Source organism: Agelaius phoeniceus, chromosome 20 (assembly GCF_051311805.1).
Source record: "Agelaius phoeniceus isolate bAgePho1 chromosome 20, bAgePho1.hap1, whole genome shotgun sequence".
Lineage (NCBI taxonomy): Eukaryota > Metazoa > Chordata > Aves > Passeriformes > Icteridae > Agelaius > Agelaius phoeniceus.
Window position 1 is genome coordinate 7,007,945 of NC_135284.1, and position 25,529 is coordinate 7,033,473.

The following is a 25,529-nucleotide window of genomic DNA, read 5'->3' on the forward strand; positions in this document are numbered from 1 at the left end:
ATATAAACATCAGTGGTCCAACTCTCTGTTGGACCAGATCTGTCATCTATAGTAATCAGAGACATCTTGATAATTGCTTCTTAGCTCTCCCAACACCCTCTCAGAAACTGGGATCCATTTCAGCTAACAGCAAATGGGAGAGAGCCCATACTACTGCACCAGCAGAGGCTGATTATTGCACCCAAGCTGAAGTTAGCCTCTATTCAGCTGGTTAATGCAGACCCAGAACTAGCTCAACCCTGCCTGCTCCAATCCACATGGATGGGACATGAAGCTGCTCAGGGATTTGTCCAGAAGAAGGGATTTAACACACATTTCAAATCAGCTGCACACCTGGACCAGCAATTCTGGCCCACTGTTGTAGTGCAGGGTTTGTGCAGAGCTACAGGATGATTCCCAGGGAGCTGCTCAGTTTGACACTGGGCCATGGGGAGAGCTGGGGAGCAAAGGAAAACCATGACAGAAGCTGGCAAGGACTGCCCCAACATGGCTGGTGCCCAGCAGCAGTGGTGAAAAGGAGAAGTGCCCACTGCTTTTCAGTGCCAAAGCAAAAAGCAGCCCTGAGAACACCATTTCTCAATGGATCCCCTGAGAGGAAGCACATTCCTGCCCAAATGGTGCAGCTGACCCACTGCATCCTCTGTCCCAACCTGGGTGTATATTAGAGCTTATAGCTGGCTCATAATGAAAGTCTGAAGTCATCAGAATGTTCTGTTCTGGCTTCAGTTCTTGTTAAAGATGTTGAACATCAGCCCAGGTTTGGTCAAAAGGTTACACAGGTTTTCAAATTGCTCCAGCTTGCAGTGACCAAGGGTTGATTTAGGGTTTGCTGTCACAGCATATTCACATTTACTGTTCTACAAGCTGCCATAAAAGGCCAGGTGAAGATCAGAGTTTCTGCTGATTTGAGATATAAATAAAGTTCAAAATTATGTGGATAGGAAAAAGGTCCGATTTACTCTGGGATCATCCCAATTTCAAGGAGAAAGGTCTGATAAATAATTAGCTTTTAATATACTTCAGGAAAACCATCCTCTCTTACTCCTGACCATTTCAAATTTGTTTGAGGCATCAAATTTACTTTTGCTCTCTTCTGCATCAATCAGCAAAGACCAAAGCTTAACAGCTAAACCCGTAGCAGAACAGTAAAGAGACTGAGAAAAAGCAAGTCCCTCATGTAGGTACCCATCTGCAGTGGGAACCCAGCCCTGAGGTTCAGTGGTAAACAGTAAAGAACAAGGCTGTTGGTGTATGTGTAGAACAGAGGAACTCTTGAGCATCTATTGCAGAGAAAATGAAAACAAAACCCAAATACTGTGTCTAAACTTGATCTATGACTGATTGCTGTGATCAGAAAATACATGTCAAAGAAAAAAAAGTGCCCACTAGACATTAATGGAGCCATGTAAATGCTCATTCATGTTCCCTATGGAAGGTGTGAGGGTTACACTGGTCTGTAAGGAGTTTACAGTTTTATGGTTGGTATCTCGACTACTACTGCTGGTAGACATTCTACTTCCCTAAAATAAGGGCAGAGCAAGAATGACCCCTTTGTACAGACACATCACACTGCAGATGAAGGAGTTCATTGCAAGGAGAAAGGACTTTTGCAAGGATGTTTTCCTGGGTAGCTAATAAAGAGCTGTGCCTTGCTGTGAGTGCTAATGTTAAGACAAAAGCAAGAATCTTCAAGTTTAGGTTAAACATAAACCAACACCCATCCTCTGCATCCCACCCAGACAGACCAGATGCAATAGAAATAATTGCTTATTTATGTTCCCACAAGTGCACAGCACAAGGACAGTGTTCAAGGCATCTCTGGCAGATCACACTGTGAGATGTGTTTAGCAGATCACACAAGTGGAGAATGCTTGAAAAGACACTGTTTGCTTAATCACTTGAGGCTAAGTTAGAAAAGATCAAACAAGCCAAGTTTAGGAGTAGCTTGTCCCCCTCCTTGAGTGGGCTGTAGCTTTTTACAGTGCAGAGCCCTGCAGCAACACAGCAGAGCCATCCCTACACAAGAACTCTGAGCCACTTGGGTTTAACAAGTCTCCACACCAATAAAGAGAAAACCAGAACCTTTGTTACTTAGCACGGGCCTCTGCCACTGAGGCTAAAACACTGGCTGACAACAGTAACAGGTTTGTATCTCCATCCAAATTGGCCGCTGAAGAACTAATTAACCAAGATACTGCACAGTTTCTCTCAGGGTCTCAGGGGTACCACAGCACTTTCTACAGCTCATGCTGCAGGAAACTCTCTTTCCAGAGCAAGACCTGACACCTTCAACAGAAAGCTCTAGTGCTTGATCTGGGGAGACACATTTGACAGTCACTGGCAAGCAGGACATAGTCTAATTAAAGCCCATCTGCCTTGGGTGTCCCTCAAGGTTTTTAGAATGAAGGACCACCTAGCAATGAACACAGACCCTGCACTTCCCCACAGTGGATACAAGCCAAAACTTCTTCAGCATTACTGCTACAAAAGTCATTATGTGCACACAAATGAAACATCAAACTGAATCCTGACTTGGTCTGGCTTCTTCTCTTAGGCTCAAGTGTATTTCACTTACAGGAAAAGAAGAGAAAAATGCAGATTTTCATTTCTTATCTCCATAACCAGGTGAAGGCTAGGACATCTTCTAGCCTCAGATTTCTTTAATGCTGCTGACTTTATTAAAATTGCTGCCCAAATTAATTTCATCCACTGCGTGGGGCAATTGTGCACCCCTCTCTGTTACTTTAATGCCCTTCTCTTGGACCTGCCTGCAGGGGAGGCATCAGCCATACCTGGCACTGCATGGCTAAGGGAGCAGCAATAAAAGGCCTGAGCTTTATCAGCCTTTGAGTCCTCATTTGATGGGATTAGCAACCAGAAAACCATTAATGCTACAAGAATTCTCCTGTCAAGAAGGAACACATGTGAGATGTGGTTGCATCTGTAGCATGACCCTGCTGTTGCCTCTCTTTTATGCTGCACCCATTGCTGTGCATCCTGAAACATCTGGGCCTTCCCAGTGACTGATTACCCAGAGACACGCAACAGAGCTCGGTATCTGTGCGAGGCCGGGGACTGAACCCTGAGTTTATTATAGAGCAGAGCTGGAGGGAGCTGCTTGCCAGAGATCCAAACTCTAGCCAACAAGTCCCTCCAGGCTCACTTGGAAAGGTCTTGTAACCTCACTGCTGTATGCCTGCTGGGCTCAAAATGAAATGCAAACTTGCATGTTACTTGTGGATTTGGATGCACTATCCAAGAAGACACAAATCAGGAGCCCGAACAAGAAGCATATGTTAGAGTCCAGAATAAAGCTTATCAGTCCTTAATGAGCTTCATGATAGGAGATTTGCACAGAGCCATTCCTCTGGTGTCTTTCTTGCTTTGGTGGTTGAGGAACCTAGGACAACTTGGTTAAATGGTGATGCTTCACTCGCATTTTGGTGAAGACTTATTAAATATTGTTTGAAACCTGATGGGACATAAAAGCAAAGCTCATTTCTCCCATAAGTTTTTCCCAGCCTTCATTTGCTTAGGAATGGTAAAGTTGCTAAAGAACCATCCAACAAAATTTCTTGAAAATATTTCAGTGACAATCAGGATATCTTGCAGTGAAACATTCATAGGAAATATTTAATCAGTTCTAGACTTTCTGTAATTATGTGCATGACATCATGACATCTATACCTACTTCTTGTCCAGTTTCTGAAAACCATCAGTTAAGCCTAAATGACCATGGCAGTCATGGCATATTTAGAACAGCTTGTTTGTGCTGATGCTAATTTTCAGCTGTGTATAAGCCACACCTACTGACTCCTCCAAAGTTAGGCAGTCTAATTATTTAACTCTACAACATATTCACACACCATCTACCATGAAAGGCACATTCCTTTCTGAGCCAAACACTTCCCTTCACAGATGCAACATGTCCCTTTACAGTATTGAAGGTCCTGGGGCTCAGATGTGCAGCACAATTAGGACTGGCTTTCACATGAGTTTAGCAGTTAAAAGGCTGAAGTTCCAATCTATGCTGAAACTTGACCTCTCTGAGAACCACCAACACAAACACATGCAGGTACCACAGTCCATGAAAGTTTTACTTGTGTGCCAGGCAGTGCCATGGATTATTTAGTAGTAAATGTTACACCTGGTCAGAACCAGAACTCCAACGTGGCATTTCTTCTCCTGACTTTAGAGCAACACTTCATTCTGACATCTTCCACAACCTCCATTCCCACCTCTGGGACCCCACTACCTTCAGAACCCCTTCTTTAAATCTGTGCATTTAATTATTCCTGCTTCTGTAGCTATCCTTGATTGAATCTCACTTCATGGATTCTTGCCCAACTCTACAATTCAATCAAGATTTAACAGCATTTTAATCCTAGTCTACCACATATTCCCAGTACTGCCCAGCCTCCAACACACACAGATCTGAGTAGGGAGGGCTCTCCATTCCTCCACTAACTTGGAACAGCCCCTGGGACAGCTCCATTTGCCACCTCTGCCCAAACAGGCACAGTCTGAGCCCTCACTAATGGCAGCACAGAGGGTTTTTTGAGTGAGCTGTGTGGTTTGCAGTTGCACATTTCTGTAGCTTGCCAAATGAAGCTGTACTAACTTTGCTGCCTTTATCCTTCTAAGGGGCTCACATAGAGAAGACACATTTCAATGTATGGAACATGCTTTTGCCTAGCACTTCATGTCAAATTGAAATTAAACTCCACCAGAAATTATTATTTGCAGGAACACTTTTGATTCCCCATTTGATAACAAGGAATGGAGTAAGAATAAAGTCTAGGAATCAGCAATATGGGAATTCAATGCTTACTTCCTCCTTTCACCTTGAAGTCTACAAAACATGAAACCAACCTCAAACTTCTCTGGAAAATCCACCTTTGTTCCTACCCCTGGGCTTGCAATCCCAATTCTACCTGGATGTTGTCATCTTTTGCAAAAGTTCCATTCCTTCTTGGTGATTTCTCATGGGCATCTCCTTGCAGCACTGACTTCTCCTTCTTCACAGCACAGCCAACAAACTCCAACTCTCTCCTCACCCAGCCAACCCACTCTTTTGTAGCACTGGTCTTCTTATTGGACACAGCTGTAGCCTATTAAGGGCAGGCCTGTTCCTAATCTTTGGTAATTAGTACAGCTGCAACTCCTCAGGTGTGAGACTACCTTCTGCAATATCTTTATTTTCTTGCATTCTATCCCACCACACCCAGTTCCTTTCAACCCCAATTCCACATGGCAAAGCATCCCAGGGTAGTTGTAATGGGGATTTAAGGTACCTCATAAATCTCTTCTTCCTGAAGAAAGTTTGTCTGGATGAGGCTTACCCTGCTCACATCCTGCCCTTGCATAAATCCTCCTTGTGTTGATGTTTTTGAGCAGCCCACAACTGGAATTAGTTACCACAGAAAACACAAGTGTTACTGTACCAATCACATTAAATTGTTTCATGAAAAACCTGCATTAAAAAAAGGGGGGGAAAGGCAAGAGTCCCTAAGATATACATAGGAATGTGTCCATCTGCTTCACCCCAAATCTTGACTCCAGTTCAGCTTGCTACCAACTGCACCATCCCATGTACTCTGTGTTCAACCTCTCCCCTTCATCTCACACCCCCTCAGACACATCTTGCCACTCACCCATACAAAAAGCTTGCACTGTCAACAGCTTGGCTTAAACTTATTAAAAAACTTTTTGCAAGAGTACCTTGGCCTGTCCATCTGCTCTCTGTGGAAAGCTGATGATGAAGTCTCTCATCTTCAGGATCTTCCTTTATCCTCATGTCTTTAAATCTCAGGAGTACAAGATATTTCTCCATTGCTCACACAAAGTGACAAATCATTGTTTGATCAGTTCTGCACAGGTCTCTTAGAATTTGTGGGGTGTAAAGTATGTTCTTGTCTCTCCCCCAGTATTTGACAAGACAGAAATAAGAGATGGCAGCAGGATTCTGAACACAGAGTAACACCCAGGTGTGAAAGTCCTGAAAACCTGGAACTTTGTCCCTCATCTTTCCTTATCCTCCCCAACATTCACATCTGCACAAGTCTCCACTGCCTCTAGAGTCAGATACCAAAGATAACTACAAGTAAATAAATTACTGCACTAAAAAGAAATGGAACTCTGCAAATGAGGCCACTCAAGTATTCTCCTGCAAGAAATTCAGTAAGTTCTTCCTCAAGGAACCATTCCATTCAGCACTGTTTGACAGCAACATTAAATCCACACATTTCATAACTAAGCCCTTGGAAAGTGATGGGGAGGGAGCTGTAATTTCATAAGTGCTCAAAAATTAAACACAAACCAGCTGGTTAAGTGGGTAATAGCCTTGCAAAGTGAGTAAAAGAAAGAGACTCCTCATTGCTACCCCTTCCAACTGTGGAATTTCATATCAAAGGCCTAAGCATCATTTCCTATTCTTGATAAAAAAACAAGTCAGTGCAGCAGCAGGAAACTTGGAAACAGCATCAGCAGGTGGGTTTAATTCTTCTTCCATTAATTCACTTGAAAAGCATCAAACTAATCAGTGGCCACCAATTAGAAACTACTCCTCTCACTTAGCTGTTCCTTATGCAAATGGGAGTTTTCACTCCAAACAGCACCAACTTCTGGTATAAACACAGCTCCACCCTTTCCACACCACCTCCATGGGAATGGCTGTGGAAAAGAGAGACAGGGTGGAGTTTTTTGGGAGAATGTTTTTCCTGACTTTGGTACTAACTGCATTTGCAGGATTCACAGCACATGTCACATCTCCCTTTTTCCAGAGGACACTACACTGTCAGCAACTCCCAAAGGCTCTAACAATGAGAGACTCACAGAGGGGAAAAAACCAACTCCCTTCTAACAGCCTCAAGCAAATAAAATTTCATCATTGGGAGGATGAATGGGAAACAAGTGATAATTTGGGGGAAAACAAGAGCTCTGAAGGAACAGCTGCATGAGAAAGTAGCTTGTTAAAAGCTCAGGGTTGAAGGAGGCAGTAAAGATTGTGAAAGAAAATGTCAAGAGGCTGGATGGGCTCTTCAGAACCCACACCTCCCAAATTCTATTCTAAAGTAACTCAGGAACTGCTTTGGGTGCAAAACTTTCAATATATAACTAATCTACCACTAGAGATGGCTCTGAGCTTATACAAGTCTGAAATGGTTTGGGTTGGAAAGGACCTTAAAGTTCATCTCATTCCACCCCTGCCATGGGCAGGGACACCCTCCACCAGCCCAGGCTGCTCCAAGCCCTGTCCAGCCCTTCCCAGGGGAAGATTATGCTCATTGATTAGAAATAAAGCAAATTCATAAAGGAAAGTCATTCCCTATAAACAGGTGGGTCCCTCACTTGTGAATTAAGACATACACAGGACAAAGCAGCCCATGTGTTTGGGAAAGCCAATAGCTTATGAAAACACAAAAGATTCTCTACATACCACAGTTATTTGATGTGGTATTTGATTTGATGGGAGCTAAAAAATTTGGGACAGTGTAATGGTACAGAATACAGCTTTCCCACTTATGTTAAGATAACATCTGCAGATATTTAGCACTTCAGATATTTTGACATTAGGTGCTCAATAAAATTCTCCCTGTTCAGATTAGAAATGTCCAAAGAAATGAAACTACTCAGATGCTGGAATGCAGTGTCAAAATATTTGGAAATCTAACAGGGATTATTTTTCTTTTAATCTATGTATTGAAAAGGAAGATGAACATTTAGAAATTGTTCAAGTAGTCACAGAGTGCTGATGCCAGAAATGCTCTCAGCAGGCTGTGGATACTTCCAACAGTGACCACACGCTCCAGGAACTCCTCAGAAAATGTGATCAGTTTGATCAGGGGTGACACAAGCTATGCCTGAAGCCAGAGGCTGCTGAGTGGTCAGCATGGTGATGGGAGCAGACAGCAAGTGGGTGACACATTGCAGGGTGGTTTGGGCAACTTCTGGTGGATCTTGTATTGAAGAGGCCACCAGAAGCACAGGCAGGAGGTGGAACACTGGAGCAGCAGGAGGTGTATGCTATGGAAGAAAATACTGGGGTAGGTCCTGTCACACCTGGGACTCCATCAAACATCAGTGCTCAGGAAGCCACTTCCATGTGGCAGCAATTCCATCATGGGGGACTCACGTGTTTTGATATTTTTTCATAAAATATTTTTGAAGGTAGATTTACAGAGATAGTTACCACATTTTACCTCCTACTTAAAAAACTGTAATTAATTCACATTCCACTTAATAGTCTATAACATGTATTCACAAAATTCACGTACTGTATCTAACAAACAGACTTTGGCATGAAAAGATATTTTCAGAAAAAAAAAATTGCTATGTGGAATCAAATGTTGTACTTGGTTTCAAAGGTCTCAAATGAGAGCTAAGCCCCACATTTCCCTAAAGGAATTACTGAACCACTCTCTACTAGAGCTACATCCCTGTTAGATCCAAACTTGAAGGGAAGGAAGCTCACCCTGCAATGTCTGCAGCACAGAACTGCCCAGCCAGTCAGAGGGCACTGAAAAATCCACCCTGGGGGGGAATTTCAATGTTCACATGGAATTTTTTGTTTTATGACAGGAGCTGGGCTCAGCTGCAGTGGGCAAACATCACTGAACCAGGATTCAGCAGGAACAGGAACAGGCACTGCAGTGGCTCTGACTCCCACTGCTTTCTCTTACACTTTCTCAGTTTCTAAGGGAAGATTAAAAAGCTCAGCAGCAGCAAAAAGCTCTGCTGAGGAAGGAACTGAGGGACTCGAGGAAAGGAGAACACATAAGCTCAACTCCTGGAGAGAACTGCTGTGATACTACAGGAAATGTTACTTCATCATCTCTGTGTTGAATTTCCACATCATGGACAGTTCTGTCTTTCAATGGTTCATGGGGAAGAAGGACAAGGTTGGAGAAGTGAGGTCCCATTAACACCACTTTGAATTCCCTTCCCTTCAGAGCACTTCAAGGAGCTTTCAAACTTTCAGGTCTCTTGTTTTCATGTCCTTTCTCCCAGTCTCATCAAATTTTATCTCATAATTGCATTTGCTCATTTAAGATTTTCCTGGCAGTGTTGTTCTGCATCTCTCCTCCTGGGACCAAGAAATTTAGTAAACCAGCAGTAAAATGAAAATGGTTTTTGCATTCTATCATACCAAGAGAAAAATCCTCATTTTCTTATGCTGCTTTGAAAACGGTAAACACATGGGAGTCTTAAGAGGTTTAAAAAAATATCAGGATGACTAGAAAGATGCAAATAATAGTTATTAGAAGGAGATCAGGATATTCCAGGAACAGAAATGAGGAGGGGGTGACATTAAAAAAAAAACAAAACTAGTTCTCTAGTTAAGCCATTACTTGAACAAGGCTGCTCAAATTTCCTATCTTACTTGCATACTTAGGAAAGAAAAAAAAAGCAAGATTGGAATCACAATAGCATCACTTTAGAGGTGCTGAGGTTACTCTGGGAGCTGTCTCTTGCCCAAACAGCTAAGCTGTCTACCATCAGTGTGCTTTTGGGGTAAATAGGATACTGGCTACTGTCCCAAACTCAAGCAGTACAAACAAACAAGGGAGAAAGCTATGCTATATTTGTAAAGTAAAATAAGACCTTGCCTGGCTGGAGAGCTCCAGGGCAGTGCTGAGCCCCTGAACTTGCTGGGGACACTTTTCCTCTCCCAAGAGGTTGCATTTGCCTTTGAACTTTCAGCCATATAGAAAAAAAGGCTGAGTTGAAATGTCAGCATCATCTTGGATTCAAATCAATCAGCTTGATGCATGATTGCAAGGGCTAAAGCACTTCACCCCTGCACTGCCCTCATCCATATGTTCTTTATATCAGCAGTCAGCAGACTGGGTGGCTCAGTGCATTCATTTCCTGTCCTGGGCTTGGGCTCCACTTTAAACAAAACAAAAACCCCCTGAAACTGGAAAATAAAAGTTAGTATCTAGTGACAGTTATATTCACCAGACTGGCTTGCATCAAGTCTCTTTCTCCATCCAAGGAAGTTGCAAGAAACCCTCTGGGAAGGCCTGGTACAACTGGTGGTTTTTGACTATCAACTCAATGAGCAGTTCTACAAAACCAGTAAAGGAGCTGGAGATCTTTCAAATATTTATGTACCTTGGGCTGAGTAGAAAGCAAGGAAAGGAAGGGGAGAAAGGCCCAGGCAGTGTCAGCTTGAAAAAGGAAACAGCTTGGAAATTTACCTCAGTAAATGAATGGCCCACTGAGAGCAGGACCTCCATCCACCTCTAGAGCTGGGCTTCCTCCAGACAATGCTGCTCTTTATCAGCTTCAATGCAGGAATTAGATTCCCAGGATAATTTAAGTCAAAAATTGTGCAGTTTTCAGTGTTAATGTAGGTGCCTGTCAGCTGGTGACACTGAAGTGGTGACTGTCTCAAGCTACACTTACCAGCTGAGTATGGAGACACTGCAATGATTGAATTACATTTAACACCTTGCCCTAGCAGAGGGGTGTTTTCTAGCAAACCAGTCTCATCAGGAGTCTGTCATACTTTGGGGCTAGACACCCACACTGAGCCGCTGCTTTTGCAAAAGAAAAGCTGACCTGCCATTTGGGAGATCACAAGTTATGGTATCAGAGATAGCTGCAGCCTCTGAATGGTTTCAAATTCTTTCACTTCTTTCCTTGGTTCACCCTATCCTGTCTTCCTTCATAAAATAGTAAAAGAAATAAATTTTAAAAGGGCAAGGAAGGCTTGATATAAGGACAGCTAGTAAAAATAAACTATGCTACAGTGGCTCCCCCAAAGAAACTGCTCCAGAACAGCACAAAAAAGGAACAAATATTAACTCTGCTTATAGTGGGTTAAAGAAGGAATCAATAGATCTTAGAGGCAGATTTATACCATCAAAGACTGCCTTCATCCATGCCCATACAGCTCCCAGAACTGTTCTGTGTGCTCCATCAATCCATTCTCTGCTGGCTTAATCCAGCCCACTGAGGGAAACACACCCTGACTGTTCCAAGGCCCATTGGGAAAGGAAGAGTTTCCCCTCAGTCTCTGGCACCAGATGTTGCATGGAAGCTCAGAGCCACTGCAGCTGCCAGGGGCAACAGTGGCTGTCAGAGAATGGGAGGATTTCAGCACAGCAAGAAAACAAGCTAAAAATAATGCAGGTCCAGGCTGCCTCCAGTCATACCTACCTCACATCAACTTCTAAAGCACCAGCTGCACATACAAGTGAAATGAAATATTGAGGAGGAATCTAACTACCAAAGAAAGATGAAAGCATTTTGAGGTTCTGCCCTAATTCACTGTGGCTTCATCACTGCACTGTTTTTGTTTTGCTTCAGTTTAGTTTTCTGTTTCCTTTTGTCTGCAGTTTCCAGGAAGAACTCACACAGATAAGCATCCCACCCTCTCAGAGGAACCAATCTTGCAGCAGGGGAGAGCACAGAAAGGAAAGAGTACAAAAGGCCTCATATTGGGTTGCCAAAAACCCTAAACCAGCCTATTTTTAGCCTTTTTTAACTTTGATTTCCAAGTGACACTAACATTAAGAATTAACATAAAAAGTAAGTAAATATTTCCATTTTAAAATTGACAGCTTGAAGGGCCATGCAGACCACTAGCACCAGTATTTACACTAAAAACTAAAGTGGCCCAACCCTGCTGCACTAGAAAGGGCCTTTTTTTATTTTCCTCTTTCATTCAAGGATATGGGACTGTCAGTAGCACCAGATGTTTTAAGGAGAGGGGAAAAAAAGGTAAAAAGAATCTCACACTTGAAAGTAAGGGCTTACTACTGGCTTTTTTCTCACCCTCCACAGACCATATCCAAGCCCAAAAGAACAGTTCCACCTTTCAAAGTAGCTGTATAAAATTGTCACCTCGTTGCACAGAGCTGCTCCTGCGAGATCACTGACGGCTTTCTCCAACCAGCTCATGTTGGCTTTGTATTTCCACTGAACTCTGCTGAGACAGATCTGGCACTGCAGGGGGGAGCTGGAATCTCTCCTTTGCACCAGCAGCACCACTAAGCTGCAATAACTCACACCTGCCCAAACCTACAGGCACAAACAGGCTGCACACAGGGGCTCCTCAGGTCACCAGGCACATCCTCAGCTCCCCTTGCCTTGCAGGGACAGCTGAAAACTCAAAGTGCACAAAGCAGCTCCTCTCTCAGCTCACTTCTGTGACAGTGTTCACAGGGGTCCCAGGATGAGGGAAGAGACAGGGATCTGACTCTATGTTTCAGAAGGCTTGATTTATTATTTTATGATATATATTATATTAATTAAAACTGTAATATATATATTAATTAATTAAAACTATACTAAAAGAATAGAAAAAAGGATTTCGTCAGAAGGCTGGCTAAGACTAGAAAAAGAAAAACTAATAACAAAGGCTTGTGTCTCAGAGTCTGAGCCAGCTGACTGTGATTGGCCATTAATTAGAAACAACTTTATGAGACCAATCCCAGATGCACCTGTTGTATTCCACAGCAGCAGAAATCATTGTTTGCATTTTGTTCCTGAGGCTTCTCAGCTTCTCAGGAGGAAAAATCCTAAGGAAAGGATTTTTCATAAAACATGCCTGTGACACTTCTTTTAGCATTATGTTAAAATGTAAAGCTCTCTCCTGCAGACTGCAACTTTGGGTAGTTTTGCCTCTTTGTAAGGGTTTTCTGGAGCTTCTGGGAAGCTATTGTTTGCTCAGCAGCCTGGAGCCAGCTGCTGTCTGCAGCCATCACTCTTTGGGACTGCAACGAGACAACTTCCTCATCAGAGATTTGCCTGAATTGTGTGATTGGTATTAAGATATCACAGCACAAAGAAAAGCAGCACAAACAGCAGATTCAGAGATGCTGGACACCCCCACTGACCCTTCAGCAGCCAGATACAGGCTGTGTTGACCTGATGCAAATGAACAGAAAAGTCCAGGCTCAGTTTCTCCCATTCATAAGCTGTGAACTCTCAAGTCAGGCTCAGCAGATGCCTTAATGCCTAAACCTGATACTTGGTGGAGAAGCAGGACTCGTTTCAAATCCCCAAAAGTGACAGTTAAAGTAGAAAATGTTAGGAAGGAAAATGTAAAACCTGCCCTATTGTGATAAAAAAAGGAAAATACTTTTTCCTCCTCCTCTGGAGAGAGCCCTTTTCCTCTGAGTGGAGGGAACTGTGTTTTCACACACACTGTGCTACGTGAATGTTACACCAATAAGTCAAGGAGCAGGTAGAAAGGGGAACCAAAGGAATTGATTCCAAGCTCTCTGGGAGCACACATTATTTATGTCCAGACCTTACAGAAGCAGCATCCTGGAACCAGCTTTTTATTGGGTACAGCAACTGATGGTGACAACAGGAACAGGGAGAAGATAACACACAAAAAGGAGAAAACACATTTTCTGAACACACCAGGGATGCCAAGCATGAGCACAGCTCTAAACAGGTCATCCCTGATTCCCTTTTCTTTCTTTATTTCTTCCCCCCTCCCTGTTCAGGCCTTTTTGCAGGCATTCAGAATGATTTGCTTTCCAAGACCACCTTTCAGAGCTGTGTGTGACATTCAGATAAAAATGGGGTGTGAAGGGAACAGGTGATTTGCTCCTGTGTTTAAGAGGTGTAATAGGGCACATAAAGGAACAAACCCCAGCTCAAGGCAGCCAGTCCATCCTTGCTGCTCACAAGGACAGAGGCCTTGCTGGATAACTCACCCTCCTCACAGTTGCTCCCTGTGAAGCCAGGACAGCACCTCCACTCCAGCGTGGTCACAGTTCTGTAGGACATTTTGTACGTGGGCCTGATGAGAGTCCTGTAACTAACACAAACAAGGAGTCAGCAGAGCACAGTGCCCTGACCCAGCAGTGCTGCTATTGATTCACAGCACATCTTCCCACCTGGGTACATCCCAGAGCACCCAGCCAACCCCAGCCACAGAAAAAGGAGTCACACAAAATATCAGCAAGGATTTATTTGTTGGCCTCGTATTGCAGAAGTCCCATACCTTCTCAGTAATTCCTCATGGGCAGCTCCTTGTAGCACAGACTCCTTCTTCTTCACAGTACAGACAATAAACTTCAACTCTTCTCAGCACAACCAACAAATCCCAAGTCTCTCCTCACCCAGCTACCCCACTCTTTTGTAGCACTCACCCTCATTGGACACAGCTGTGGCCTATTAAGGGCAGGCCTGTTCCTAATCTTTGGTGATTGGTACAGCTGCAACTCCTCAGGTGTGAGATTGCCTTCTGCACTATCTTTATTTTCTTACATTCTATCCCTCCATGTTTATTAGAGTGTGGATGTGATTTAACAGCTTTTATTTTCCTTCTTAAGCCCTCATGCTCTACTGGCTCTTCCCCACACCTCTCCTCCTGCAGGTACCACCAGCAGTTTTGTGGAGATCTCACCAATGCAAAGCCCTGCAAGATGCAGAGATGCTGACTTGATCCCCACACTCTCCCTTCATGTGGGCTTCTGTGACATTGAACAGAGGCTGGCAATAGCCTTTTCTCACTCAGCAGTAAAAGTTTCCCATCTCCCAGGTGCCTTCCTTTTCCCCACCACTGAGACCTGGGATGTACCAACACATCAACATGACAACTACATCAGGGAACTTCTTTTTCTCAGCTACCTGACCTTTGCCTCAATTCTCCCCCCATCTGAAATAGGGTCACACTCCTCTGCACCACAGCCAAGGTTCTGCAGGACAGTTTGGGAGCTCTGTGAGCAGCACAGCATCCCCAGAGTCCCAATTACAGCACAAGCACTGCCAAGCCCCTCTGGGAACTGGAGGGTGACCTGCAGACACAGCAGGGCTGTGCAAGGCACCAGTGATTCTGAAGTCAACACAAAACAGACAGTTGCATAAGTGACAACTTTTCCTTTAAAACAGCAGCTCGTCAAAGCTGGCAACTCAGAGTTTTCCCAGTATACAGCCAAACAAAGTCACTGCTGCTATTCATGAAGCTAAAAGCAAACTCTACAAGTTCCCCTCAAAATTCCTACCCTTATTTAACAGCCAAAAGAATTTGGCACACACAGGGAGAGTCTGAAGCTTTGGGATTACAGTGTTGCAGGCTGCAGTTTATGCTCGTCTCTCCAAGCCAGGCAGACACAAGCCCTGAGCACCCTGTCCCTGGGGAAGAGGCTCCTCCTGCTGAGAGCCAGAGGAGACAGAGAGAGCCCCAGGCTCAGCTGGGCACAGGGGAAAACAGAGCTGGAGGTTGCATGAATCTCATCCAAAACTGCTCCAAGGGCAGGCAGGTGTACACTCAGGACAGCACTCGTAGCTACTCCAAAGAGCAGTAACAAAGGCTTGCCAGGAGAGGCTGCCCATGTGTGTCTTGGAAAGATTGAGCAGCTCAGTCGTGGTTAGCAGAGTCTTTGGGAAGCTAATTTCTCAGGAAGCTGTTTGCTGATGATTTGTGCCAGCTGCCAAACACAGAAACTAAGTTCTGCTATAGCCACTGGAGAGGGTAGGCTGCACAGGGCTGCCTGTCCTGGGAACAGCCTCACTCAGACAGGGAGAGCAGCACAGTCTCCTGAGAATAGCATGTCCTCACTCTTGGAACTGCCAAAAAGCCCACCAGCCCCTGCTAATACCCACAGCTGTGATCCAGGCTCTTGGCTGCTATGGGCTCAACAGAGCCAGCTCATCCCACCCATTTCTTTGCTCTTCTGCATCCAGTGGTGTTCAGGAGTCCACAGTCGTGTGAGTTTGAGGACTTGGAGCACGCTGATGTAGGTAGACCTCAGTGCTTTTTCACAAAGAGACCAAAGGCACAAAGACCAAGTTTCTTGCTGAGGGTCTCTCAGAATAGCTCTGGCAAAGCCCAGGAATGGAACCCAGGTCTCCCAGCTCCCATTCCTGGCGTTGGACTCCAGACACATTTCCACACGTAAGCCCCAAAGCATCAGTCAGAAGTTCATGACTTTGTCACTAACACCACAGCTGGATTTGACCTTCAGATGAAAGTCTCCAGCCTTGTTACCAGTGTCCAGAGCCAGCGTGTCTCCAACCACACCGTGATTTTAAAACCATGTTTCTGCCAACACCAAGATGTTAAAACTCTTTCAAACTTCATTATGAAGTGTGGAGAGTGGCTTGAGCCAGACTGGAATTTTGGCAGCAGTTCTGTGTCGGGGAAGTAGCTCTAGTTTAATCCTCAAATGAGGGAGGACTTCTCAGGGCATGACAAGCGTGGAACTCAGCTGTCACAGTGTACCACCCACCCTGAATTCCCTGGAAGTGTCCTGATGTGTGCAGCTCTGTTCAACATTACACACTCAGGCATCTGAAGTGGGCCCAGCTTGCAAGTCCAGTTTGTTCTGAAGCTGCTCTGTCCTTCACAGCTTCATTTTTCCTCAATTTTGTGACATGGCACCAAGGTCTGCTGGTGCAGACACATCATGCAGATTTATGACTCCTATTCCAGGAGGGGAGCACAAAAAGCACCTTTAGCAAAGCATCACCACCATCTGACACTTATAGTGTTGCAACTGAAGGAGATGAAAAAAATATATGGAAAAGGAGAGGGAAGGAAGATACCTGTTAAAGATCAGAATCCCCTGAATGAAAATGTGTGGAAAACACAAGAGGCAGAAAAAAGGATTGGTAGCAAAATAGGGAAGCCTTTTCCTTGGATGTCACTCAAGCCACAAACACTGGCACAGAAATCTGCCAAAGCAGAGGGGAAGAAGTTTGGAGGAGCCACAACCTTGCACTGCTCTGCTCCTCAGGGAGCCAAAGGATGTGCTCAGCACACAGCTCCCTTTAGCAGGAGAACCCCAAGCACTTCATGGAGAACAAACTCCCAGGGTCTGCCACTCCACTGCAAGAGTCAGGAGTCACTTCCAGGGATTTTGCTGAGGCTGCACAACAATATCCCAGGGAGTGGGGCAACTCCCAGGGAAGAGCCCAGAAAGCTCAAGCAGCTGTTCCTAGACCAGAGGCAACACATGGCTGCCCTTGGAGCTGCCTGATCCCTGTAGGATGAGCTACACAAGCTTGACCACATGCAATTATCATTTGGGAAATAGCATTTCTTGCTTGTGGCTTAAATGACTGCCAAGGAAGAGGTGATTTGGGGAAGGAGCATGAGCTGACTGATGAACTGATTTGGGGGTACAAAGCTGTAAGTACTGGAGAGGTCAGGACACACCAAGGGATGGCAGCCAAGGAGTCTCACTCCTCAGCACACAAGGATGTGTCCCCCTTTTCAAGGAAGTGTCACTGAACATAACAGGCAGACGTGACACAAGAAAGGGGAAGAGTGCCACATTCCTGGATCAAAGCCTCCAAAATCAGGTCAAAAGAGACAGGGTGATCTCTGCCATGACCCAGGCAGGACAGGCTGTCACACACAGGAAATACCTTCACCCTTTCTGGATTTCCCCTGCCCTTTGACACTCACAAACAAAGCTGTTTGTGCACAAAGACCACAGAGAAGGCGTGAAGCTCCTTTCCACATCACAAGAGAAGGTTTTGTTACTGTGACTCATTCAGCCATTGCAGTTTGTGCCCAAGGAGACCTCAGTGACCCTCAGAGGCTCCTATTGATTTTTATTCAAGCCCCAGGTTGGAAATTTCACCATTACTTCCTGATGGGGTTCAGGATCACAAGATGAATGAACTTGTCTTTTTGACTGGCAAAGAGTCCAGAAACCAAGGAATCCAAGCTCTGGTTTCCCTGCTTCTCTCATTGCACTGAAGTATCAACTCAGTGGGTTCAGCCCCATCCATAAAACTGCCACCTTGTCTTCCAGGGACCCTCATCTTCATTCCAACAAGTGCACCAAAAGGCATTCAGGACAAAGCTTGGATAGTTCCTCTAACTCTTGGTAACAATGCCCTGATTTACAGACATGCCAAAACCCTGCAATTCCCCACGGAAAATCAGAGTGTTCTGAAATCAGATTTGAAATCCATCAAGTTGAGTAACCATATCTCAAAGTACTTGGAAAGAAGGGAGTTTAAGAGCTCAGAGAAGCTATCAAATATATATTTGGTTCCCAACACGACCATGCCCACACAGACCATCCTAACCCTCCTCTCAAAGGCTACCAGGCACTGATTACACCAGGCAGGACAACTTCACCTCAAACCAGTGCCACAGCTGATGCAGAGACAAGAAGCACCTTTGCCATCACATTTGGACTCACAGGCATGGCAGAGACCATCACTGTGAATCAGAGCTGGGCTCTTTTTTCCTGCCCCTGTTCTTCCAGCTTCCCTACCACAAATTGAGTAGTTCCCCAGGGAACAACATAACCAGGGAAGCTCCAAATATGCTCCTGCAGACACCAGATTAAACAAAAAACAACCAACCTGCAGCTGCAGGAGTGTTGGAGCTCATTGTGTCTTCTGCCTTTGCCAGTGGGGAGGAAGAAGACTTTGTTTAGCTCTGAACACATCTGGTTCAAACAACTCAGCAAAAGACTAAACCCAGGAAACAAACTGATCTACCTGCCATGCCCTGCTGTCCACAGCAATATTGACAGTCTCTCAGTCCCAAGAAAAGGGGCCAAGAACACAGAGACAGATGTTTCTATGCCACCACAGAGTAATCATCAGCTCCTGCCTTTATTAACAATCAGATGTCAGTGCTACTGCAGAGCAGCTCTGCAGCAGGGAGGAGGAGTGCTCAGAGAATGTCTGAGCAAGATCAAAAGGCCTCAATCAGCAGCCTGAGCACAACCCCTGGAACAGGTGACCCTCCACCTGTGCCCAGGCAGCACCACACAGCCATTGTTCAGAGCTGAGAATGCCCCTTTGTGCTACAGCTCTAATCCCACCCACCCAGAGCCTCTGTCTGTCCTGCTGTAGGAGCACTGTTCATCCTGCATTTATATCCCATGTGCTTCAGAGAGCAGATGCCTTTTTCCAAGCACATTTCTCTCCAAGATGTGGAGTTGTAAGGGAATTAAACACATAAAAGAGTTTATGTGTAACAGGACTTCAAATAGCAATCCTAATGCACTGGAATAAGCTCTGGGATTTATTATTCAATTGACTGGAAAGCAAGAAAGAGAGAAGGATTTCCCTGTGGCATTACTAGTTCTGAAACTGAGGGGAAACATCATCTACAGGCCAATCTCCTGGGTGACAGATCCCCAACTTCTCCTACTGACCCTGTAGCAACAGAGTTTTCAAAAGCACAGAAGACCAAATTGGATGAGCCTGCAGAATTCCTTCTTTGTTATTCTACAAACTAGCTTGTAAAATCCCTCTGGGAGCAGTAATGTGTTCAATTTAAATGAAAAGAAAAAAAAAAAGAAAAACAAAAACAACCCAGCATTCAAAAACACCAAACAAGATGATCCATGCAAGATGTGTAGCCTGCTTACATGAAATGCACAGAGTATTTGTGATAAGCCAAACCAGCTACAATACTGAAATAAAAAACCAGGCAGTGACAGGCAGCTGGAAAGGGCATCACAGCCCAGATTTGCTGTGCTGCAAGAACACTCTTCCTGCCATCTCTCCCATCTCTGAGTGAAGTTTAAAGCCAACAGATGAATAATTTAATGTTTGGAGTTTCAATGACTCTTATCAAAGTAAGAGACCAGGTAAACCCATCCCTGTACGAGCCAGCTGAGGGTTTCCAGGAAAATCTTCAAAGTCTCTGAAGGCAGAAAATGCTGCAGAGACAGGAGGCTCAAAAGCTAAAGTGAGACAGCTCTGTGACCACAGAGTACAGCAAAGCATAATAAAAACTCACACAGCCTTGCTGGGAACATTCATTTTCAAGGATGGGACAAGTAGGAGAGGAGCTGGAATCTCCCACCACAAATGAACAACATTTCCAGAGAGGAGATGGGGATTTTCCAGAGAAGATGGGGATTTTCAAGGCAACAACAGTTTGAAGCAGAAAGTGTTTGTTTTCTGAAGGCTGTAACAGCACATGGTCTGCCAAGACCACTCATCCCATCCATTTACCTCCCTGTGGTCAGACACTACTTTACTGACCACAACAATAATACACAAATATTCTAATCAAAAGTGGGCTGATTTTGGCCAGCTAGAGTATAGCAAGCAGCTGCCCTATTGTGTCATAAAACACAGTAAGGACAAAAGCAGCACTGCTTTCATCTTACAGGTGAGGTAGCATTGCTGGTCTGAAGGCACAGGAGGTCACAGAAGCTCCAACAACTGAATGTAGGTCTCAAATCCTTGCCTGGTCTTCAAGACCACCCTTCTGAGTGAGCCTTGAGGAGTGCAGTGTCCCAAGCAGGGCAGGACTGGCCATCACCCTGCAGCTGCTGCAGCAGAAGAATTGCTGAGGAGAAGGGTTACAATTTGGTTTACCAGGCTGGGGACAACCATCCAGGCAGCAGAGAACCAGAGATTAGGTTCCCATTGACACCCCAAGGTAGGGACTTTGTCCTTTCCTTTAGACAAACAAATGGCACATGAGTTTGAAGCATTCAGCCAGGCTGCTGCAGAGGTGCCCATGCACCCAGAGTGTGACACAGCAAGGGCACAGCCTGTGGCACACAGGAGCTGAAGCCTTCACTGCACAAATGGAGAGAGCTCAAGAACAGATCTGCTGAGGGAAATCCTCCAGCCAAGACTGCTCCAGAGCAACTCAGCACCCAAGCTAAATAAAGAGCCTGGGGCAGAGGGCAAGAACAGAGCAGCTCATCCCAGCCCAGCCCAGCCAAGATGACAACACTCCTGCTAAAGCAGCTTGCCAGGAGCAAGTGAATGGACAGCAAGGACATCCCACAGCCAGGGCTGCAAGGCTGGGATCTCACAGATCCTCCTCTGCCAAAGGCTTGACCCTGAGCTGCAGCTTGTACAGTAAGGGAAAGAAACCCAACAGGAATGAATGGGAGACAGGAAAGGGATTAAATCCTGTCTGGCCCCAGCGATGTCTGCTCAAAAGTGGAGTCTCTGTAGCAGAGAGCCCCTCTCAGCTGTCACCACGAGGCTGAGAGATGCCTTTTTCCTTGGCTGCCATCCCTTTTGCTAGTGAGCAGCCTGATAAGGGGTGCTGGCAGAATGAAAGCTCTCCCAGATATGGCTGACTCCTGTAAACAAGGAGATGAAAACAGTTTGTTTCAAATCACAGCTGGGAGAAACACTGTAAAGGCAAAATGGTGCCAATGGCTTGCTGACATGTTGCATTGCTTACAGCCACACAGAACACTCTGTGCCCTTCAATTCAAGCTCAGACACCACAAACCTCCCTGAGGAAGAACAGGAGAAGGCCAAAAGACACTTCAAATTTACTTTTTTAGCAAAAGAAAAGCAGATATATTTATATTACCTGAACAACTGCAGAGATATAGAGAGCAAGAACATTTTTAGCCACTACCAGACCTGGAATGAGCCTGACCTTGCTGAAGCCAGACTTCCAGAAATCCCAAAAAGAGAGACTGGTACAGACAAGGTAAGGAGGAAACAGAAACAAGTAGGGCAGCCAGGCTGAGTTTTGTGCTCTTCATCTTCTGCAGGGATTTTCAGAGACCTGTCAAAGGAAGCTGTTCAGGTTGGTGGCTGATAAACCCTTACAAGCCCCTTCAAAGCCAGTTTCTTAATAGGAAAGGCACTACACTACCTTGTGACTTTGGGAACTGTTTTCCTTATTTCTGCCCTTTATGCACGAGGAGTTATCATTTCAGAACAGGAGATGGGGCTTACCTGAATTAGGAGAGAGATTGGTGTTTCTTAAAAAGACAACACTCATTTTGGCAAGAGAGGAGGAAAAAGAATTTTTTTTTTTAAATGTAGTTTTAGAACTTCAGCTTGGCTTCGAGAAAAAAAAGAAAACCACTTCAAGCATCCCTATGGCTGGGAACAAAGCAGTGCTGGGCTGTTGTGTGCTCAGAAAACAACACCAATGTCACACAGCCTGGCTCAGGGTGCCAAACATTGCCCACAGCAGCCACAGGTCACAAGAGTCACCATTTTCAGCAGCTGTTCTCATTCTCTTATCAAAGTCAGGTGCATTGCTGAAAACAAGCAACCACTTATAAAAGATGTCTTGACTGGGGATAACTTATCAAAGAGCCCATTCAACTCTCAGATCTCAGATCCCACCTTTGCTGTTACTCTTTCTTGGGGCTCTCCCTTTCTGACAGTGGCAGTAGGGGAAATTATCAAGGACCTGTTTTACCTCTGATAATAAGTGGATGAGTTCCAGCATTTTGTCAGCAGCTTTCTGAGAGATCCTTGGGAGAGAGGTGCAGGGTCTTTCTCTACTTTATGCAAGAATGTCATGCAATATGTGCCTAGAGGCATACAGGCATTTCCCTGGAAGGGTTCCATACTCTTGTCCTGCATTTCCTCCCAGCCCAAAGGGAACAGAGCATTGATGTACTCCCATCTCTTCAGGAAGGTTTCTCCATAGTGATCATCTTCCAAAAATGCAGCTCCTGTTAGCTGAGCTTTCACCAGCTGAGATCTTGAATATTTAATAACCCCGGCTTCTTTCCATGATATTTTCACACAGAAAGAAAAATTGAGATGTCTTCTGCTGTTCTGCATTGTCTCCAAACAATTGGACTCATCAGGCAAACAAACCAAACTACATTTGAAACTGAAAATGTTCCATGAACAATGTCACAACAGCACACACTACTCCTAAAGTCTCTGGGTTAATGTAAGAATCAATGGCATCAATCAACTGCAGGGGCCCACAAAAAGAATTTTTATTAATAACATGATCAAATGTTTGGTTCTTATGAAATTCCAGTTGTGTTAAAAATGAAAAATAACTAAGATTTTTGGCAAGTTTAGGAGACAAGGTGAAAGCTCACAAGTTTCTAATGACAATTATGTGCCTAAAAAGCCTGGGAAATTAAAAAACTTCAACAGAAGTTTGGCCATGACAGTGTAAAATATGAAGTGTTTCAACCACAGCCTTGCATAAAGACAAAAGAGACACCAAAGCAGATATATTACAAGTGAAAAAACTGAGACTGACCACTGGCCAAGTGGAAACTGGAGAACCAACAATGGGAACTGCCCCATGCAATATGTGAGTTCTAGATGAAGTGTCACAAGAACAGGGAGGTGGGGCTCAGCCTGCAGTCACCTTCTGGCCAGGTTAGCAACTACAGGAGGACCTCAACCAGTGCCCTGTGGGTGAATTGGTAACAACAACAATAAAATGACTGAGTTCTGTGAGCTAAGTTATGGCTTGTCTGTTTGGGAAATTGTTTTAGAAGCTAGGTGCAAATTTAGAGCACAATGGCTTTTTTTGCCCCAATTCCCAGCTGGGTGGGTAACACTATTCTGCTCTGAGAATGCCTTTCAGAGAAGGCAAAGCACAACAATGCAGACATTTGACTGAAAGGTGGTAGCTGGGGACAGTTCTTTCACACTTTTTTTCCCTTCTTACATGTAGGTTCCAAGACTATAAATGATCAAAAGGCAAAGCAGGCTCAGGGCAAGTTTTTGACATGTAGCTGTTTTTAAGCTTTGTTTCTTGTCTGAGGAGAGGACATTCTGAGGTGTCTTTAAATGGTACTGAAATCCAGGAAGTCTAAAGAAATTCCACCCTGAAAGATACAGGGCACATTACCTTTGTTCCCCATTGCCTGTAAGGGATTTGATCACAGCTTTCCAGGGTATGTAATCAATATTTCCACTACAGCCCTGAGTGTGGGGACTTGGTACCAACAAGTCCCACAGAACCAGTGGGGTTGACCCACTAGTCAGTGCTGGGGCTGACCCAGCATCCCTGCTCACCCTGTCCACTCACACTGAACATTTATCTGCTTTCATGCCTGACCAGCAGCAGCCTCCTGTGTGGAGAAGCACAAACTGGCACTCCAGCCTGAGCTAAACTGTTTCACAGAACTTGTCCTAATACTGATGTCTTTGAATTGAACTATCTGCCCCCAGGCTGAATTTGCTCCCCTTTTGTAAATGAAACTGATGTTGTCACATAACTCCTACAATAGAAGTCACTTAATGAAAAAAGAGAACTTTATGTTTCAAGCATCTTGTGTAAGATTATATCACCCAAATAAATAGGAGAATGTGTATTATGGGGGTTCATGGAAACATTCCTGTATAAAAGATGTAACATTTTACCCCTTAATGTGCTTGATTTGTGGGAGCCTCCACCTTGCACAGAATAAACAATGTCTCCTTTCTAAATTAGACCTGTCTGTGTTCAGGGAGCTCCTAAACCTGGAAGCAATGCTACACTTACCTTCACCTGTGATTTCCCTGCAGTTACCACCAGTGGTGCTCCTCAGTCACAGCCCCCCAAAGCAGGACATCCCAGCTGACCCTCAGCCCTCTCTGCAGCCCTCACCAGCCACCAACCCAAGGGGAAGGGCAGCAGGCTTGGGCAGCATGAGACATGAAGATTTTTACCTGACTAAGTTGGCACAAGGTCCTGGCCAGCGGCAGCTCTGATAAACTCTCTGGATCACCGTTTCTGACCCGTTCTGCACCTGGCAGGAGACTGTCCTTGTCACTGTGTAGTGACACCAGTGCCTGCAGAGAGAGAGGACACACGTTAGTGAGCCCCAGTGGGACAGCCAGGGAACCAGCACACACCAGACTGCAGGAAGAACAGACCAAGAATCTGGGGGTGGGGTGGTTTCTTCTGCCAGCCATAGCCAGGCTGACTTGCAGTCTTCACTTCTCACCCCACCCTCTCCTTCCAAGAGCTGCAGAGAGATTCCCAGCTCCTGCCAACCTGAACCACAGATCCAGTAATGTCTCTTGCTTGGTTGTCAGAGGCCAGAGTTTTACAGTGCATAATTTAGTTCTGTGACTTATCAGAAACAATAGGACTTGGAGGAAAAAAAGACATGTTCCAAATCTCCTGATAGTCAGCTCCCATTGTACTGGTCTTAATTCCACCCTGCTTGTTATGGTATCATTCCCCAGCCTCCCACCATTCTGAACAACAGCAGAGTAGGAAAGTTCTGCTTTTTGGTGTGGTGGAGTTCTCTGTCAGCAGGGCTTGAACAAGCTGGGTGCTGAACAAGTCCTGTTGTTGTCCTGCTGAGGTTACTGCCTAAAAATGGGTAAAGGAAAATGCAGGGGAGGGAGGGATGAGTGTCTCACACTGTCAAGAGAGAGAGAGACAGACCCCTCACTGCAAGGTGTATGAGACAGAAGGAACTACAGTGTTAGCACAGGGAATTCAGACCTAAAGACCCTTCAGGGACCTTCTCTAAAAAACAAAAAAAGTTTTAGGTTCCAGGGATATGCTTGAGGGGACACAAAAACTTTTCCCATTGCAAGTATTGCTCATTTTGCCAAATATTGGTTCACTTTGCTGTGAATAGTTTGGTGTGGAATGTTTTGTGATGCTTTTGTACATCAGTGTAGTTAACAGGTTTGAGAGTCACTTTCCTACTGACTGGGGATCAGAACTGGGGTCACTGTGGGACATGGAGACACCAGCCTGTGCTCCAAAACACACCCAGTGCTTGTGTAAGCATTCCCTGCTGAACCAGAGCCAGAGCCCTGGCTCCTCATCTATCTTAGAGCAAGAGCCCTCAATAGAGCTGATCCCTTCAAGCACCACAGTGACTCCCCAACCTTGCACACCAAAAATCAAAGTGGAAATGCACCTGCACATCCCCTTC

At 45.0% G+C, this 25,529-nt stretch overlaps 1 protein-coding gene across 5 annotated transcripts in view; it reads right to left on the bottom strand.

Annotated features, from left to right (window-relative positions):
- Positions 1–25,529, bottom strand: part of COL26A1 (collagen type XXVI alpha 1 chain) — a 174,033-nt gene that overhangs the window by 125,606 nt on the left and 22,898 nt on the right. For 4 of the 5 annotated variants that reach the window (XM_077188744.1, XM_077188743.1, XM_077188742.1 and 1 more), the window contains exons 2-3: positions 24,301–24,423; positions 13,680–13,783 (exon numbers count right to left, since the gene is read on the bottom strand). In XM_077188744.1, coding sequence (XP_077044859.1) covers positions 13,680–13,783; positions 24,301–24,423 — 227 coding nt within the window. The remainder of the gene's footprint in view (positions 1–13,679; positions 13,784–24,300; positions 24,424–25,529) is intronic. The other variant, XM_077188741.1, reaches the window with a different exon arrangement.